The sequence below is a fragment of the Pelobates fuscus genome, chromosome 5, assembly GCF_036172605.1.
Source record: "Pelobates fuscus isolate aPelFus1 chromosome 5, aPelFus1.pri, whole genome shotgun sequence".
NCBI lineage: Eukaryota > Metazoa > Chordata > Amphibia > Anura > Pelobatidae > Pelobates > Pelobates fuscus.
The window spans coordinates 182,563,511-182,582,240 of record NC_086321.1 but is presented as its reverse complement, the minus strand read 5'-3'; the positions used below and the strand labels follow the sequence as shown (position 1 = coordinate 182,582,240).

At 44.7% G+C, this 18,730-nt stretch overlaps 1 protein-coding gene across 1 annotated transcript in view; it reads right to left on the bottom strand.

Annotated features, from left to right (window-relative positions):
• Positions 1–2,910: 2,910 nt before the first annotated feature.
• Positions 2,911–18,730, bottom strand: part of LOC134612107 (olfactory receptor 6F1-like) — a 30,313-nt gene continuing 14,493 nt past the window's right edge. The window contains exon 2 of the mRNA XM_063456484.1: positions 2,911–3,866. Coding sequence (XP_063312554.1) covers positions 2,911–3,858 — 948 coding nt within the window. The 5' untranslated portion in view covers positions 3,859–3,866. The remainder of the gene's footprint in view (positions 3,867–18,730) is intronic.

The window sequence follows — 18,730 nt, the reverse complement described above, 5'->3', positions numbered from 1 at the left end:
AGGGTCCTCAATATATAATTAATAAAATCACATAATTAAGATACACACACTGGCACTTCCACACACACAGATACACACACTGGCACACATACACAGATACACACACTGACACATAGATACATACACTGTCACATACACACACACACACACACACAGAAACACACACTGACATATGCACATTGACACATGCACACTGACACATGGATACACACACTAACATATTCACACACAGATACACACTCATCATAACTTTTATATTTGCAGCCACCCTTCTGTTAGCATACATTTTGTATGCAGGGGGCTGACATGCCTGTGGTGCTGATGGCTGAGGCTGATGTGTGGGGAGTCTGCCTCTCTCCTTCCCGCTGCTGCCTGTGCTGTGCATTCTTCCTCCCTGAAGCGCTCACTCCTTATAGCTAGCCCATATTACACTGGCCCAGCCACGCTCTTAAAGGGCTTTGGTACCCGAATGGGCCCTTGCTCAGCGATATCCAATTGGGTGGCCCTAAATGCATTGTTCTACCACTGTGTGATTCAATTGTTGCAGGCAGAAGACCATTGGTCCACAGCACACACACAAAAACAAAATTACAGTTTTACATTTTACAAGGCTACTTAAAATCACCTAAGTGCACTGTTCCTTTAATTGTATTGTGTTTATATTTTGGTCTTTACAGCAGCATGACTACTTAGAAATGCATGTTCTGGTTGTGCCTCCAATTCTTATTTGTTTCTGGACATGTGGTATCCCTGCAGGTGTGCATACACTTTGGATAGTTCTTTGGTGTACTTGCTCAGTTTGGTTGCCAGTGCGGTTAGCCTTTGATTAGCTGTTTCTAGTGCTTCATACCCTTGAATTTCCTCAGTAGACATCTTTTTTTGATCTTTCTACCTCTATGAAGTTGATCTAGCGTATTAACTTATGTGTTGCCTTTATCTTGGCTTCCAGTCTTAGTCTCCATAATGGACATTGTTTCTCATTCAGCCTGATATTGTACTCAAGCATCTGGAGGGCCACTAATGCTGTGGCATATTTGAGCTTGTTGGTCTCTGTGCTGGTGTTAGTTGGGATTGTGGACAGTGCCTCATTATCCACAGCTAGCATACTGCCTAGTAGTAGTTTTCCAGTGATTTTTGGTAATCTTGGCTGGTGCTCAAGCTTTTCTCTGATCATCTTTCTTATATCTGGTGTTGTGTATGGGAATTTCTTTCATCTCATTGTATGGTGTTGTTTTGTGTAGTCCAATTAACTAACTTTCACTTGACAATGTTCATATGTTGTGTACATAGCTGTTTTGATGTTAGGGTAGAAGAAAGTCTCTTATTGATCTATAGTTCCCACATTCGTGTCTAGGAATGGTTTGTTTCAGTAGCCCATTTGTCATAAGATTGCCCTGATTCCATAGCATCTGATGTGGACCTTGTTAATCCAATGCGAGGTCTGAGCTGGCATGGCTCTCTTGGTTCATGTAACTCTCATATTATATTGTTATGTGTCTTGCCCAGGGCACTATATAACATATAAACATATGTTTCATTTATTTATTTATTTATTTTCATAAATTAGGTTTAATAAATTTGTAATATAGTGATTTATGTGGGGAAAGCAAGTCTTATAGCTTGACTGGTGTGCAGATTTTTGTTTGACATTGTATTAATTATCCGCAGACTTCAGGTGGAAGGGGTTTTCAATCACATTATTTTCCCCACCATAACCTTTTTGGTTTTTGCTTCCCAAGCACTACCAAGCCTCAATAGAAAATCAGTAACCAACCTCATGCTGATCATTTGCATTAACAATGAAACAGCTGTCCATGAGTGGTTCACTGACTTTGCATCTTTTCCCAAGTTGTGTTTCAAAGTTGTTGTATACAGCATACACAGACCCAAAGGAATCCATGTTTCACATAGAATGAGGCAAAAATGTGATTCTTTGTTAAGTTAATTTGCATATGTCCACCCAGAATCCTTTGTGGTAGTAACATCACTGCAAATTTGTGGTTTCTGTGGGAAAAGCAAGTCTTATGGCTTGACTGGTGTACAGATTTTTGTTTAACATTGTATTAACTATATATATAACATAAATCTTTGCACACTTGCCAATACAATATACATTTAGTTCTGCCGGGTGCCCAGGCTTAGCTTTGTAATACAAAAAAATAAGAGGAATTTGGCTGCAGTCATGGTCTTTTTGTGTTTGTTCCAACATTTTCTTTATTTCATATGTTTAGAAATGAACATCCCCCAATATTGCGTAGGAAAAAGAGTATAATAGCCGGTCGACGTTTTAGTCCTACTTGGGGACTTTCCTCAGGACCAATAAAACCATATATATATATTTTACTTCTCCTTTTATTCCATTGGTCAATGCTCACATTTAGCAGCTGCCCTCTAACCATCAATCATCTTTCCCTCCAACAATCAACTCTTTTTCTGACACCATACACAGAACTCTGATTGATGAATTAAAGAACATGCTGGTCCATTGTGCAAGTTGTTTGCTCCTTATACATCCATATGAGACTTCTGGTTTACGGAGTCTAAAAGTTACCATTATATTTTATGTCTTTATCACTATGCAAAACACAATTAGGTGAAAATATTATTTTAGACGTTGATAATTTACATGTGTCAGATCAAGTTGACTTGTTAAATTAACCCCTTAAGTACACATGACATGTGTGACATGTCATGATTCCCTTTATTCCAGAAGTTTGGTCCTTAAGAGGTTAAAGAATGATCATTGAGCCCGAGGTCACCAGTTTCCGTACATTAGCTTAATTACTTCTTTATTATAGGCCAATAAAAAAATAATAGGATGTAACACACAGTGTAAAAAAGTAATGTTTTATGCTTTTTGACAGGTTGCTAATTTATAAACAATGCAGAACAACAATACAGTATACTTCATCATGTAGCATATCCCTTTGCTTTAAGTCCAATTATGATCTTGCCTAGAGATTCCCTTATTTCCCTATTCCTTAAACTGTAGATAATAGGATTGAGCATTGGTGTCACCACTGTATATAACAGAGACAGTACTTTATTAATATCCAGAGAAAATCTAGACATGGGCTGCATGTACATACATGTAATGGTGCCGTAGTAAATTAAGACCACTGTTAAATGAGATGCACATGTTGAGAATGCTTTTTTCCTTCCAGTGACTGAGGGAATACGTAAAATTGTAGAAATTATAAATATGTATGAGATAACGGTGAGAAGAAAAGAGCTGAAAATTAGACCAGTAGCTAAGGTAGTAATAGCCATTTCTGTTAACCGAGTATCACTACAAGATAATCTGAGCAGAGGTTGTGAATCACAGTAAAAGTAATTGACTTGATTTGGGCCACAGTACACAAGCTTTGATATCAATACAACTGGAAGAATTGGTGAAATAAATCCACCGAACCATGAACCAGATGCCATTTGGTGGGCTGTTGAATTGGTCATTCGAGTGGAATAATGTAAAGGATTACATATAGCAAGGAATCGATCATAAGCCATGGCTGTCAGGAGATAACACTCAGATGCCCCAAGGGAGCTAAACAGATAAAGTTGAATCATGCAATTGTTGAAGGAAATACTTCTGCTCTTTGCAACGAAGTTAGCCAACATTTTGGGGACTATAACTGATGTGTACCAGATTTCCATCGCAGAGAGATGGTTGAGGAAGAAAAACATAGGGATTTGCAGTTTGTAGTTTAAAAATACGATCAAAAAGATAACAACATTACCTGTAATAGTGAAGAGGTAGATCACTAAGAAAATCAGGAACAGGGCGGGGTAGAGCTTCTGAAGGCTTGGAAATCCGAGAATGATGAATTCTGTCACTAATGTTTGATTAAAAGCTCCCATTACAGTTACTGAAAAAGGCATACACATTGTTATTATTATTCAAGTGGCTGCATAGTAAGATCGATTGAAAAAGACCATCAAGTTCAACTTTTAAAAACATATTTCTCGATGCCAAAAGAGAAAAAAAAAACACTTCCCTCAATTAATGGACATCACTCAGTTGAGAAGTTATATCATATTCAGATTATATTATTTCACCTAGCTATGTCATCTGCAATAGTTTTTAATGCCCACTTCAAGATAATTTCTAAACGGATTAAACAAAAGAAACCATGAGGAGCCAGGCAAGGCCTAGGCAGAACAGGGACATGTAAGTGTGAGGGTAATGTATACAGAGGAATGTGGTAAAGTGGTCCTGGGACAATGGGTGGAGTAGTAAAGGGTAGATGGGTTGGATAGTATAAATAGGTTGCCATCTTACAGGATAGCAACCATCTTAATTATACTTTGGTTACAGCTTGGTAATTGCTGGTTGTTGCGCTTGTTATACCTGCTTTCCCAGTGCTGTTTGCGGCCAGGGTATGGATATCAAAGCTGTCCTCTCTGCCCTCAGGGCTGAAGCCTTACATGAAGCTACAGGTCCTCCTGGGCTCAGGAGTGCAGGCCTTTTATCCGCTGGTCTCTAACCGGGGAGCGGGGCGTTCTGCGCCCGCTTATCACCCTTTTCTCCAGCCTCATGCAGCAGGAGCAGCAGTCCTTCTTCCCGGGCCGGCTGGCCCACGGCTACTCCGACTGATGATGCTCCGGCGCAGGCTGAATCTCCTTTCACTTCCGCTGGTTTTCCAGTGGCCTTGCCTTCATCGGCGGACCCTCCATGTGGGTCCCGCAGCCCAGGCCTCCAGCCGGGTGAGTAGGTTCAAGGGTGTCTCCTGGGGGGCAGGGGCATCCCCTCCTAAAGTGGGGTGGTGGCTGGGAGTAGTGTGAGGTGTCTGTCTCCTATCCCTTCCTGTGGTAGCTCTGCTAGCCCCCTGCCCTCCCTCGGAGTGTCGTCTGGACCTACCGGACACCTCTTGCCGTCTCCGTCCTCCAGGGGTGGGCCTGCCATTCTGGGTCGGGGAGAGGGATATGAATTCCTCTGTTCTTTCTCCCCAGGTGGCTCCAGGCCGGGCCATGTTCCAGGACTCATTAAGCGCTATGCTGGTATCGCTTCATATGGAGGTGGCAGCTCCGGCCGAACCTCTGGTGGTTATGACTCTGCTTCTCCAATCCTCCAGTGAGTCCTGGGGTGCTTTAGTGGATCACTGATGAGGTGTCTGAGGGGGCTCTTGGATAACTGGGAGCCTAGGGCAGCGGCCTCTTCTTTGGATGCACAGGTTAGGGTGGGTCAGTTACTTCTTCTGGGGGGCTGGGGGTGCCTGTTCCAGGTGGGACACCATTAGCCTCTGCCCCAGTGGTCCTAGACTCTCCTGAACCCGTGGCGGTTCCAGCGAGCATTGAGGTCTCGCTGGCTGCACATGGTGCAGCATATATGTGCTGGTCAGGCCCCATGGGGCTGCATTTGCACCAGGAGGTGCGTGACACAATTTGGAAGGGGAGGGGGGTTGTTGAGATTTTCTCCCTGCTCCCCTTGGAGGACTTGCCCCCTCCTGATAAGGAGTCTAAGGACTCCGACAAGGACAAGGACAAGTTCCGGTATCGGAAGATCCCCAAAAAGTTTGGGAATTGGATCAGGGCTTTTTCAATCCTGGCCTGTATTATAGGGAAAAATGAAAAATGCTGAAAAATGCTCGGCTCTGTTTTGTTATCAGGATATAGTTTGGACTGCATGTTGGATAAGTGGGGGTTAAGCGGGTGGTGCTATGGTGAGCAGTTTCGCCTGTGGATGGCGGTTCGCCCGTCCGTTGGTTGGGATCAAATGGATATTAGTTTGTGGCCGGCAATTATGACTCACCGGGCGTCGCATCAGGGCGGTATGTTGACCTTTCTTGAGGGGGCCAGCACGGTGGGACACTCCTCTACATTGGCCTTGCCCAGGCACACTGGTTGCTGCTGGCAATACAATGAAAGTCAGTGTAAATTGGAGAGCAGTTGCAAGTTTAAGCATGAATGCTCCGGGTGTGGGGGATTCTCACTCAGCCTCCCGCTGTTTCAAGCAGGGTTTCCGTGATGGGTTTTGGGTTCCCCATCGGGTCAGGGAATCTACTGGGATTTGTCAGAACCTCAAGTTGGTTCGGGATCACCCCGAGGGGTGGCTGACAAGCTCAATATGGAGCTGTCTCTTGTATGGATGGCCGGCCCATTCTCACCCCGCTAATCATGAACCTACGTGTCTCCCCATTGGAAGTGGTGCCTAAGAAGGAGCTGGGTAGATTTGGCGTATTCACCATTTCTCTTTCCTTCAGGGGGTTCGGTGAATAGTGATATTGATGAGGATCAGTGTAGGTTGTCGTCCGCATTATTTGACGCAGAGGTTCGGATGGTTCGGGTGGCAGGCCCAGGGGGCTCTTATGGCAAAAGCTGATATAGAGGCTGCCTTTCGCTTGCTTCCAGTCCACCCAGATTTCCATCACCTATTGGGTTGTTTCTTCCAGGACTGCTATAATGAGGACCTGTGCTTGCCCATGGGTTGTTTGATTTCCTGCTTTTATGTAGTTGGTAGTATTGACAGGCCCCTGAGGTGTCCAATGCCGAGCTCCATCTGTTCACTGACCATGCAGGTACCTTGAGGTTTGGGGTCATCTTTGGGGCCCACTGGTGTGCTGAATCTTGGCTGGAATCTTGGCATTCTGCGGGGTTAACTAAGAACCTTGCTTTCTTGGAGCTTTTTCCTGTCGTGGTGGCATTGGAGATCTGAGGTGATATACTCAGGGATCGTAGGGTGGTCTTCCACTGTGTTAATATGGGGTTGTGCAGGCCATCAACAATTTGCCTGCTTCCCCCCCTCCAGTGGTTCGTCTTCTGCGGCGCCTGGTGCTGCGCTTCTGAATGTATATTGTAGGGGCTGCTGGTGGTTAAGGGATATAGGGGTTAGCTGGTAGAAGGGTAGAAGGTAGAGTGGGTAAGGGGATATAGGGGCTGCTTGGGGTAAAGGGATATATGGGCTGTAGTTGGGTAGAGGGGCTGAGCCTTACCTTTAGCCAAAGAGGAGGAATTCCTGGTGGTCCTGAAGCATGCTGTCTCTCCCTGAAGTGCTGCCTCTAACACAGATCAGGCAACTCCGCACGGCTGAACTTTTGACACATGATGTCACTTCCTATATAAAGAGCTGCATGGAGCTGCCATGTGATCAGGCTTACTGACAGCTCTCCCAATGTGTTTATCTTTCAGGCACACTTAGAGACAGCCTAGTGGGTCTTTGGGGAAGCAGAACAAGGGGAGAGGGGCTGAAAAAGAAGAGAAGTATTTTGTAGCAGGGGCCCGCGGAGTGACGTACGGTTCCCTTACTGACTGCAGGCTGGCTGGGGAGATTGTTCAACTCCCCAGCCAACTGTTCCTTTCCTGCACAGTGGACGGGCCCCCAAGAGCCCTCAGTCCATGACCGATTTGCCCGAGTGCTCAGTCCGCCCGTGGGAATGATTATACTCACCAGAACAAATACAATAAGCTTTAGTTGTTCTGGTGACAATAGTGCCCCTTAAACTTTATTTAATTGCAGTAGCACTTTGTCCTGTATTAGCAAATTAACTGTTTGCTGTGAGGCTTTTGTAACAGGGATATTGCATAAAGACTCCAACCTGCAATTGTGTCATATTATTTCATTATATAAGTGGTATATGTGTATGTTTTGTCTACTGTGCAGACTTGCATACAATCTATTCATCCCCCATTGTTTTTTGGGAATATAGTAATTTATTTCCTTTTTTGTAACTGCATTTTTCCTTTTTTATGAGGAATCATCCATAATTTTTTTTGTCATTAAAGATCTCTGTGGGCAATAAGATGCTAGAAATTCAACACTGCCAGGGATAGCAGAGATTCACTTCAACTAGGACCTTTGTATAATGAGACAGTGTGTTTGGACTGACTACACTCCCACAGCTCCTCCCATATACCTGATCATTAATAACACTGTTGTCGTGATATTTCAAATGACTGATTGTGTGAATTACTATTATCTGCATACACTGTTATTTGCATTCAGATTTTTGTTGTTTAGTGCAACTATTCTTGAGTTCTAATTGCATTTTACCATAGTCTCATTGGTGGTGTATTCTGTAACACCGTTTTCTTATTTTATTTATAATATGGCTATTCAAAATTGAAAATCAAAAATAAAAAAATTAGCAATTAGCGGGCTACTTTTAATGATGTTAGCCACAGCCAGTGCTGATAGGAAGTGACGGCCTCCCATCTTACTCCGTGCGGGATGGAAGAGACAGAATGGAGGTCTTGGGCCAACTCCCATCAGCCCCAGCCAGCCTTCTGCACAGAAATGGTAAGAAACAGAAGGGTGTCCAAAAAAATTAGCTGCATGTATGTATGTCAGTACGTATGTATGTGTGTGTCTGTATGTGTCTCTGTATGTATGTGTGTGTGTGTGTCTGTATGTATGTTAGTATGTATGTATGTGTCTGTATGTATCTGTGTGTGTCAGTATGTATGTGTGTGTGTCAGAAAACTTTAATGTTTGACATATGTGAGTGAAAAATGACCAGGAGATCAATCTCATATTCCAGTACAATTACTAACGTGCTCCAGGTCATAAGAACACCTTATGCAGAGGGGAAAATGCTAAACTACACAAGGTTATACTTACAATATTATACATTTATTCCCACTACTTACATATTTCTCTCCCAAACTGACAGTAATGAGATGAAAAGTGACATTTGTGTAAACCATTCAACAACATCCAGGCAGATTAGTAGGAATATCAAAGAAGTAGTGATGTCGCGAACACAAAATATTCGGTTCGCGAACGGTGGACGCGATCTTCCGCAAACGTTCGCAAACCGGCGAACCGGGTGAACCGCCATTGACTTCAATGGGCAGGCAAATTTTAAAACCCACAGGGACTCTTTCTGGCCACAATAGTGATGGAAAAGTTGTTTCAAGGGGACACCTGGACTGTGGCATGCCGGATGGCAAAACTCCCATGGAAAATTACACAGTTGGTGCAGAGTCTGGTTTTAATCCATAAAGGGCATAAATCACCTAACATTCCTAAATCACAATGGATATGGATTGACACCTGACATATGACATATTGGCACCTTGACATATGGATTGACACCTGTCCTCAGAGACCCTGATATACACTGACACGGAGCAGAATAGGGAGTGTAGGGTCACTTGTCAGATGTGGATTGACACCTGTCTTCAGAGACCCTGATATACACTGACACAGAGATGAATAGGGACTGTTCCCCCCTACATAGGGTCACTTGGCAGATATGGATTGGCACCAGTCCTCAGGGACCCTGATGCACACTGACACAGAGCAGAATAGGGACTATTCCTCCTACATAGGGTCACTTGGCAGATATGGATTGACACCTGTCCTCAGAGACCCTGATATACACTGACACAGAGCAGAATAAGGACTGTTCCCCCTACATAGGGACACTTGGCAGATATGGATTGACACCTATCCTAATGATCCCTGATACACACTGACACAGAGCAGAATAGGGACTGTTCCCCCTACATAGGGTCACTTGGCAGATATGGATTGACACCTATCCTAATGATCCCTGATACACACTGACACAGAGCAGAATAGGGATTGTTCCCCCTACATAGGGTCACTTGGCAGATATGGATTGACACCTGTCCTCAGAGACCCTGATACACACTGACAAAGAGCAGAATAGGGACTGTTCCCCCTACATAGGGTCACTTGGCAGATATGGATTGACACCTATCCTACTTATCCCTGATACACACTGACACAGAGCAGAATAGGGACTGTCCCCCCTACATAGGGTCACTTGGCAGATATGGATTAACACCTATGTAACGGACCGTTTCAGCATAAAAGGGAATAAAATCCGTTTAGGCGATAATCCCCTTTTTACAGAAAGGCACAGCTACTGCAGAACATCAAAACTCACGAATTGGATATAGGCGAATGCATCAAACTCCCGAACTGTATACCAGGGAATAAGATAGCACTCCAAGCTGGAACCTCACGAATAGCTGCTAGCAGACGAATAGGAAAAGCATACATCAGCTTACACTCCTAGCAATCAATCTCCAACAGCATACAGTGAATCCCCCCAAGAACGAGACAAGGCTCCGTGTTGAGGGTCAAGCAGTGGTCTGTTTATTGAGGGCTACCTGCCCCTGTATTTATGCAGGTCTCCCACCTGGTGGACACTCCCCTAGGGGACCAAATGGAAGACTGAAACAGCAGACAGACATGTATCATTTTTGTACACACAGCCACAATACTTTCCCACAATGCATCCTGGTTTCCTCCTCTCTGTCCTGGAGATAATTAATGATGTAATTCAATTATCTCCCAGGACAAAGGCCAGACTCCATTATGCACGTGGTGACACAGAAACAGAATATCACTTTAAAATACATAAAGACACATTTTATACATAAAACACAGACATGTAACATATCCCCAGATAGCTCAGGTCTGGGTGCACATTATTAGGTGAATGGCACCCAGACCACCCGAATACAGTTTAAGTGCCATGGAGCTAAAGTCTTTAATGATACGAACAGGCTCCATGGCATTGCTATCTGGGTTAAAGCATTCACATAAAACATAAAATACCGAATTTCCCTGCATTCACCAAATCCATACGAATGAGAACCAGGGGCTGGAGGTTCAGCGGTGCCTGCACGTAAAAGTGTCCGATTTTGGTGCATGAAAGCCGGGCAGAAAAGCGCTGGCTGCCCGGGGAGCTCCAGAACACTGCCACCTAGCGGCCGCTAAGTGTAACAGCGGCCACCCAGTTAACAAGCAATTAAGCTGCGGTTAACCGCAGCTTCAGGGAGGTAAATAGGAGGCACACTCCAGCTTCTGGGTGGCCAATTAACAATGCCGGCCGGCTTCCCACGGCTCTGGGGAGGTTGGTGAACGGCTGTTTGCCGAACTGCTGTGCAGAAAGTGAACTGCTGTGCAGAAAGTGAGAAATAAATCCTTCTGCACAGCAAAATTAACCCTTTAGCTGCCGGTCCATAATCTAAAGGCAGCAGGCGGGCAACCAGGCTCCTCCAATACAATGTGGCGAGATTGGTTTCGTCACAACCTATCCTAATGATTCCTGATACACACTGACACAGAGCAGAATAGGGACTGTTACTCCTACATAGGGTAACTTGGCAGATATGGATTGACACCTATCCTAATGATCCCTGATACACACTGACACAGAGCAGAATAGGGACTGTTCCCCCTACATAGGGTCACTTGGCAGATATGGATTGACACCTATCCTAATGATCCCTTATACACACTGACACAGAGCAGAATAGGGACTGTTCCCCCTACATAGGGTCACTTGGCAGATATGGATTGACACCTGTCCTCAGAGACCCTGATACACACTGACACAGAGCAGAATAGGGACTGTTCCCCCTACATAGGGTCACTTGGCAGATATGGATTGACACCTGTCCTCAGAGACCCTGATACACACTGACACAGAGCAGAATAGAGACTGTTCCTCCTACATAGGGTCACTTGGCAGATATGGATTGACACCTATCCTAATGATCCCTGATACACACTGACACAGAGCAGAATAGGGACTGTTACCCCTACATAGGGTCACTTGGCAGATATGGATTAACACCTATCCTAATGATCCCTGATACACACTGACACAGAGCAGAATAGCGACTGTTCCTCCTACATAGGGTCAGTTGGCAGATATGGATTGACACCTGTCCTAATGATCCCTGATACACACTGACACAGAGCAGAAGAGGGACTGTTCCCCCTACATAGGGTCACTTGGCAGATATGGATTGAAACCTGTCCTCAGAGACCCTGATATACACAGACACAGAGCAGAATAGGGACTGTTTCCCCTATATAGGGTCACTTGGCAGATATGGATTGACACCTATCCTAATGATCCCTGATACACACTGACACAGAGAAGAATAGGGACTATTCCCCCTACATAGGGTCACTTGGCAGATATGGATTGACACCTATCCTAATGATCCCTGATACACACTGACACAGAGCAGAATAGGGACTGTTCCCCTTAAATAGGGTCACTTGGCAGATATGGATTGACACCTATCCTAATGATCCCTGATACACACTGACACAGAGCAGAATAGGGACTGTTCCCCCTACATAGGGTCACTTGGCAGATATGGATTGACACCTGTCCTCAGGGACCCTGATACACACTGACACAGAACAGAATAGGGACTGTTCCTCCTACATAGGGTCACTTGGCAGATATGGATTGACACCTGTCCTCAGAGACCCTGATATACACTGACACAGAGCAGAATATGGACTGTTCCCCCTACATAGGGTCACTTGGCAGATATGGATTGACACCTGTCCTCAGGGACCCTGATACACACTGACACAGAGCAGAATAGGGACTGTTCCTCCTACATAGGGTCACCATTTTTAGCCCAAGGCAGCTCATCTCATCAGGCCTTTTTAGTCGAATGTATCGCCCACTGTCAGTCCCTTCGGGATCCATCCATCATCTTAATAAAGGTCATCCATCCATCATCTTAATAAAGGTGAAGTAATCTAGACTTTTTTGACCTAGGCGACTTCTCTTCTCAGTGACAATACCTCCTGCTGCACTGAAGGTCCTTTCTGACAGGACACTTGAAGTGGGGCAGGCCAGAAGTTCTATCGCAAATTGGGATAGCTCAGGCCACAGGTCAAGCCTGCACACCCAGCAGTCAAGGGGTTCATCGCTCCTCAGAGTGTCAATATCTGCAGTTAAGGCGATGTAGTCTGCTACCTGTCGGTCGAGTCGTTCTCTGAGGGTGGATCCCGAAGGGCTGTGGCGATGCGTAGGACTTAAAAAGCTCCACATGTCCTCCATCAACAACACGTCTTTAAAGCGTCCTGTCCTTGCCGGCGTGGTCGTGGGAGGAGGAGGATGACTTTCACCTCTTCCCCTGTTAGATTCCAGTTGTGCTGTGACATCACCCTTATACGCTGTGTAAAGCATACTTTTTAATTTATTTTGCAAATGCTGCATCCTTTCCGACTTGTTGTAATTTGGTAACATTTCCGCCACTTTCTGCTTATACCGGGGGTCTAGTAGCGTGGACACCCAGTACAGGTCATTCTCCTTCAGCCTTTTTATACGAGGGTCCCTCAACTGGCACGACAGCATGAAAGACCCCATTTGCACAAGGTTGGATGCCGAGCTACTCATGTCCCGTTCCTCGTCCTCAGTGATCTCACTGAAGGTATGTCCTTCCCCCCAGCCACGTACAACACCACAGCTACCAGATAGGTGACAACGAGCACCCTTTAAGGACACTGACTGCTATTAGCTTACAGTGAAAAACTTTTTTTCTTTTTAAAGGCACGCTATAGTGACACCAGATATTAGTGGCAAAGTGCACTTGCAGAGGTTGGCAGAGTACACGCTGAAGGCCTAACACCCAGACGCTTGCAGACAACTAACTGCTATTAGCTTACAGTGAAAAACTTTTTTTCCTTTTAAAGGCACTCTATAGTGACACCAGATATGAGTGGCAAAGTGCACTTGCAGAGGTTGGCAGAGTACACGCTGAAGGCCTGACACCCGCTTTAAGGACACTGACTGCTATTAGCTTACAGTGAAAAACGTTTTTTCTTTTTAAAGGCACGCTATAGTGACACCAGATATGAGTGGCAAAGTGCACTTGCAGAGGTTGGCAGAGTGCACGCTGAAGGCCTGACACTCGCTTTAAGGACACTGACTGCTATCAGCTTACAGTGAAAAACTTTGTTTCTTTTTAAAGGCACGCTATAGTGACACCAGATATGAGTGGCAAAGTGCACTTGCAGAGGTTGGCAGAGTACACGCTGAAGGCCTGACACTCAGACGCTTGCAGACAACTAACTGCTATTAGCTTACAATGAAAAACGTTTTTTCTTTTTAAAGGCACGCTATTGTGACACCAGATATGAGTGGCAAAGTGCACTTGCAGAGGTTGGCAGAGTACACGCTGAAGGCCTGACACCCGCTTTAAGGACACTGACTGCTATCAGCTTACAGTGAAATACTTTTTTCTTTTTAAAGGCACGCTATGGTGACACCAGATATGAGTGGCAAAGTGCACTTGCAGAGGTTGGCAGAGTACACGCTGAAGGCCTGACACCCGCTTTAAGGACACTGACTGCTATCAGCTTACAGTGAAAACCTTTTTTCTTTTTAAAGGCACGCTATAGTGACACCAGATAGGAGTGGCAAAGTGCACTTGCAGAGGTTGGCAGAGTACACGCTGAAGGCCTGACACCCAGACGCTTGCAGACAACTAACTGCTATTCAATCTATTACAGTGTCGTTTTTTTTTTTTTTTTAAATGCAAGCTTAAGCTATTGTGACACCAGATATGAGTGGTGGCACTGGGCAAGTGGGCACAGTATCCACTGTGAGCCTGACACAGAAGCTGGCAGGCAGGCAACTGCAATTACACTACACAGAAAAAAAAAAGAAAAAAAAAAAGCAGACTAATGTTCTAGCCCTAAAAAGGGATTTTTGGGGTGCTGTCCTTACAGCAGAGATCAGATGAGTCCTTCAGGACTGTAGTGGACACTGAATACCCTAGCCTAACTATCAATTTCCCTATCAAATGAGCAGCAGCTACACTTTCCCTCCTCTATCTAAGAATGCAGCTTCAGAATGAATCTAAAATGGATGCTGTACAGGAGGTGGGAGGGTCTGGAAGGGAGGGTCTGCTGCTTATTTAGTGGAATGTGTCTGCTGACCGTGAGGCACAGGGTCAAAGTTTACTCAATGATGACGAATAGGGGGTGGATCGAACCGCTATGTTCGCCAGGAACTATTCGCCAGCGAACAGTTCGGTACATCACTACAAAGAAGTTATCCATGCCCGACAGACCCTTACAGTCCTAGCTGGCTAGAGAGGTTATATAGGCATCACAAGTGAATCTTTTATGAACATTTGTACAGAGCACGTATACTTTATTGTCCAATATTCAACACCTATATCGATCTTATATGTCTTGGCTCCCAGTCACTGTACATTTTATCCATTGTCAGCTCAATCTAGGTATGTCCCAGTACATTCTTTATGTTGCCCACTGCTACATTGAAGCTGCCATTGAGCAAACTAGGAATTGGCTTTCAACATACAAGATGGCTTCAAGTGGATAGGGCAATCCTAGTTATTTCAAAACAATGTGTAGCACGTTTTTGAATTGATCTGTTCAGAAGATATTGTTGCTGTATAATTATGTATGGTATTTGACTATGTATTAATGGTGACTCGCTCTAAAACGTCAATAACCGTTCTTATATTGTTATGATTCCACAAATGTAATACCATATCCTGCACTGTTACTCAAACGGAAAACATTCAATAAAAATTGTCAAACTGAAAAAAAAGTATGGGTCGGTGTGTCACAGATTGTGTGTTGTACATATGAATCCGTCTGTGTATGTGTGTATATGAGTCAGTGAGAGTCAGTGAGTGTCTGTCTTTATGGGTCAGTCTGGTGTATGTTATAGGTGTGAGTATATCAGTGTGCATCTGAGAGTGCATCCATCCTTTAAATTATTTAAGTAGCTTCTCTGAGGTTAATAAAAAGTAAACTAGTTTTATGAATGTACACAGAAAATATTTTTGTTTTTTGTTTCGGTCAATAAATGTACATTTTTAGTTTGTCTGGAAATTTTTGTTACAGATGGGATATTCAAGTTGGTAGAAATTGTTATGAAAGAAATGAAAACATAAGAAACTGTGCAATTTTGGGCAATTCGGACATTCGGGTACTTCCAAATGTCCGAATAGATGAATTGCCGAATTGCCAAATTGCCGAATGTTCGAAGTCCCAAAGTTCCGAAATTACCGAATTGTGTTGAAGTGCCGAAGTTCATAAGTGCTGAAGTGCCGAAGTTCCGAAGCTGCCGAAGTGTTGAAGTGCCGAAGCACAGTATTGTCTAATAACTAATATACTTACCCAGTGGAAGAATGAAGAATGTAAAAATGTATGCAATTTTAAATAAAAAGTATACAAACATAGCCAGGAACATAGCCTGAGCAGTGGGTGTGGGCCCTAAATACTAATAAGAGGGGGGGGGGACTGATATCCTCCCCCCTGGCCCCCACCCGTGAGCGGTGGGTGGTGGCCCTAAATTGGAATAAGGGTGGGACCTAATGTCCTCCCCCCTGGCCCCCACCTCTGAGCGGCAGATGGGGGCCCTAAATTGGAATAAGGGGGGGAACCTAATCTCCTCCCCCCCGGCCCCCACCCTTGAATGGTGTGTGGGGGCCCTACATTGGAATAAGGAGGGGACCTAAAGTCCTCCCCCCTGGCCCCCACCCCAGAGCGGTGGGTAGGGGCCCTAAATACTAATAAGGGCGGACCCAATGTCCTCCCCCCTGGCCCCCACACCTAAGCGGTGGGTGAGGGCCCTAAATACTAATAAGGGGCAGACCTAATGTCCTCCCCCCTGGCCCCCACAACTGCGCGGCGGGTGGGGGCCGGGGGGAAGGAGATTAGGTTCCCCCCTTATTCCAATTTAGGGCCCCCATCCACCGCGGGTGTGGGGGCCAGGGGGGAGGACATTAGGTCCCCCCTTATTAGTATTAAGGGCCCCCACCTGCCGCTCAGCGGTGGGGGCCAGGGGGAGCAATAGGCCCCCCCTTATTAGTATTTAGGGCCCCTACCCACCGCTCAGGGGTGGGGGCCAGGTGGGAGGACATTAGGTCCCCCCCTTATTAGTATTTATGGCCCCTACCCACTGCTCAGGGGTGGGGGCCAAGGGGGAGGACAATAGGTCCCCCCCCATCATTTTACTTTAGGGCCCCCACCCGCCGCTCAGGGGTGGGGGCCAGCGGGGGCAATAGGTCCCCCCTTTAGTTTAAAAGGGGATCCCTTTTTCTTTTCTTTTTTTTTTACAGTGAGCGAGTAGGGGCAAAATGTACTAATACTAAGTAATTTTTACTTAGTATTATTAAATTTGTCTGAAAGACCAATTTAGGTCTTTCAGCCTTTTGGTAGATAATTCCCTAATACCGTGGAAATTAGGGAGTTATCTACTAAGCGGCTGCAAGAGAAGTCCCGATGTGCCGAAGTCCCGAAATTCCGAAATTCCAAAGTTCCGAAGTGCCGAAGTTGCCGAAGTTCCGAAGTGTCGAAGTGCCAAAGTTCTAAAGTGCCGAAGTTCAGAAGTTGGTGAAGTTCTGAAGTGTTGAAGTGCCGAATTGCGGAATGCTGAACCGAACATTTTCCCCATGCACATGCCTAATTCTAAATGAAATGTATCCGAGTGTTCCCAATGCTCCTAGGCACCAAAGAGAGACTCCAGGGGTCTCTCAGGGCACAACCCTAGATAATCAAGAAAGAAAAAACAAAACAGAGCATGCAGGTTCACCACAAAAGAACATGCAATGCTACCTGAAGATATGGATTGTAGTAATGCTAAATATAAATATAAAGTAATTAAACTGTAGTGAAGTAAATGTCCTCTGATATTCTGCAGTACATTATTAAAAGAAAAAATAAATAAAATACACTACAATAAATACCTTGTAAGGTAAACCTCATATCTCAAAATAAGTATTGTACAAAGTCTTACAAGGCTGGAATCACAATAAAAAGGAGCTTTATTAAATATGGCTCTACATACAAACACACGTCAGCCCCTGTGAGAACAATTGATTGCTGCAAGGAAAGAGAGGCAATGTAGTCAATCAGTATACATAGCACCAAATGGATCTAACAGTCAAGGTAATGTCAGCCTGTATGAGGCATGAAGGGCTATTTAAATGAGTCAAATAAAGCATGTTGGGTGGCCAGGTGGCCAAATAGGTATATACAATATAGCCGATAAGAGGAAGATAAAAAATACTATTATCAGTAAAATACTGGCAAAAGGTTAAAGCCTCTCTCCCTGTTAAGCTTGCTCGACAGACATAGGGGGAAAGATCAGAAGTAAAAATCAAAGTAGGTGAACCATCAAAGTAACATGCTAACCAGTGTTAAACAAAAAGCAAGAATGCCCAACGTGCATTTCAGTGCAGAACTACATGCACCTTTGTCAGGGGGGCAAACAATAGAATGGCAGTGATCTCTGTTATATACCAATATTCCACGTGGAAGCCCCGGGTATCAGCCAATAGTCAGGCTGTACTTTAATAAGGGGGGGGCATAAGTGGGGAACGCCTTATTAGTAATCTTAAAGAGATAATCTAATCGGGGCATATATCAAGGCAGAAGTCATCCTTACCCCATACAAATAGATCTCTGCGTAGATGTCAATGCTTTCCTGTCTCACCACTGCGTGACCCATGGCACCAAAGTACGAACAGGCAAAGTAAACGATTACCGAGCTTGAAATAAAAAGAGTGCTTAGCGACCCCACAAGCTCACATCCATCATAACCACAGTGGTCCATTGTTATTCCTGCATGATCCAGAGTGGATCTGGGTCGGCTGGAATTAGGATCCACAGAGTAAGAGAGTAAGTGTCTGCATGAGTGTACTCAAAGTGTGGGCAAAGTAGTCATCCATATTACCGACCAGTGTCTATCAATAGCACTGATTTTCACCGTAGCAATCCTGGGTACTCAAGCACATCCAGATGTCCTAATGTAACTTACATGTATCAGACATAGGTACAGAAAGTGTCTGTATGTCCCCAGGGATGGTAAATGTCTGATCTTAAAAAAATATTTACATGTATAAGTACATACACTCATGTTGATGAATGTGTCAATACTAATTCATCATATCCTTGATCCCATATAAATATAGTGTGCTCCCACCGCTTGGTTATAATGGATGGAATTAATAACAAATG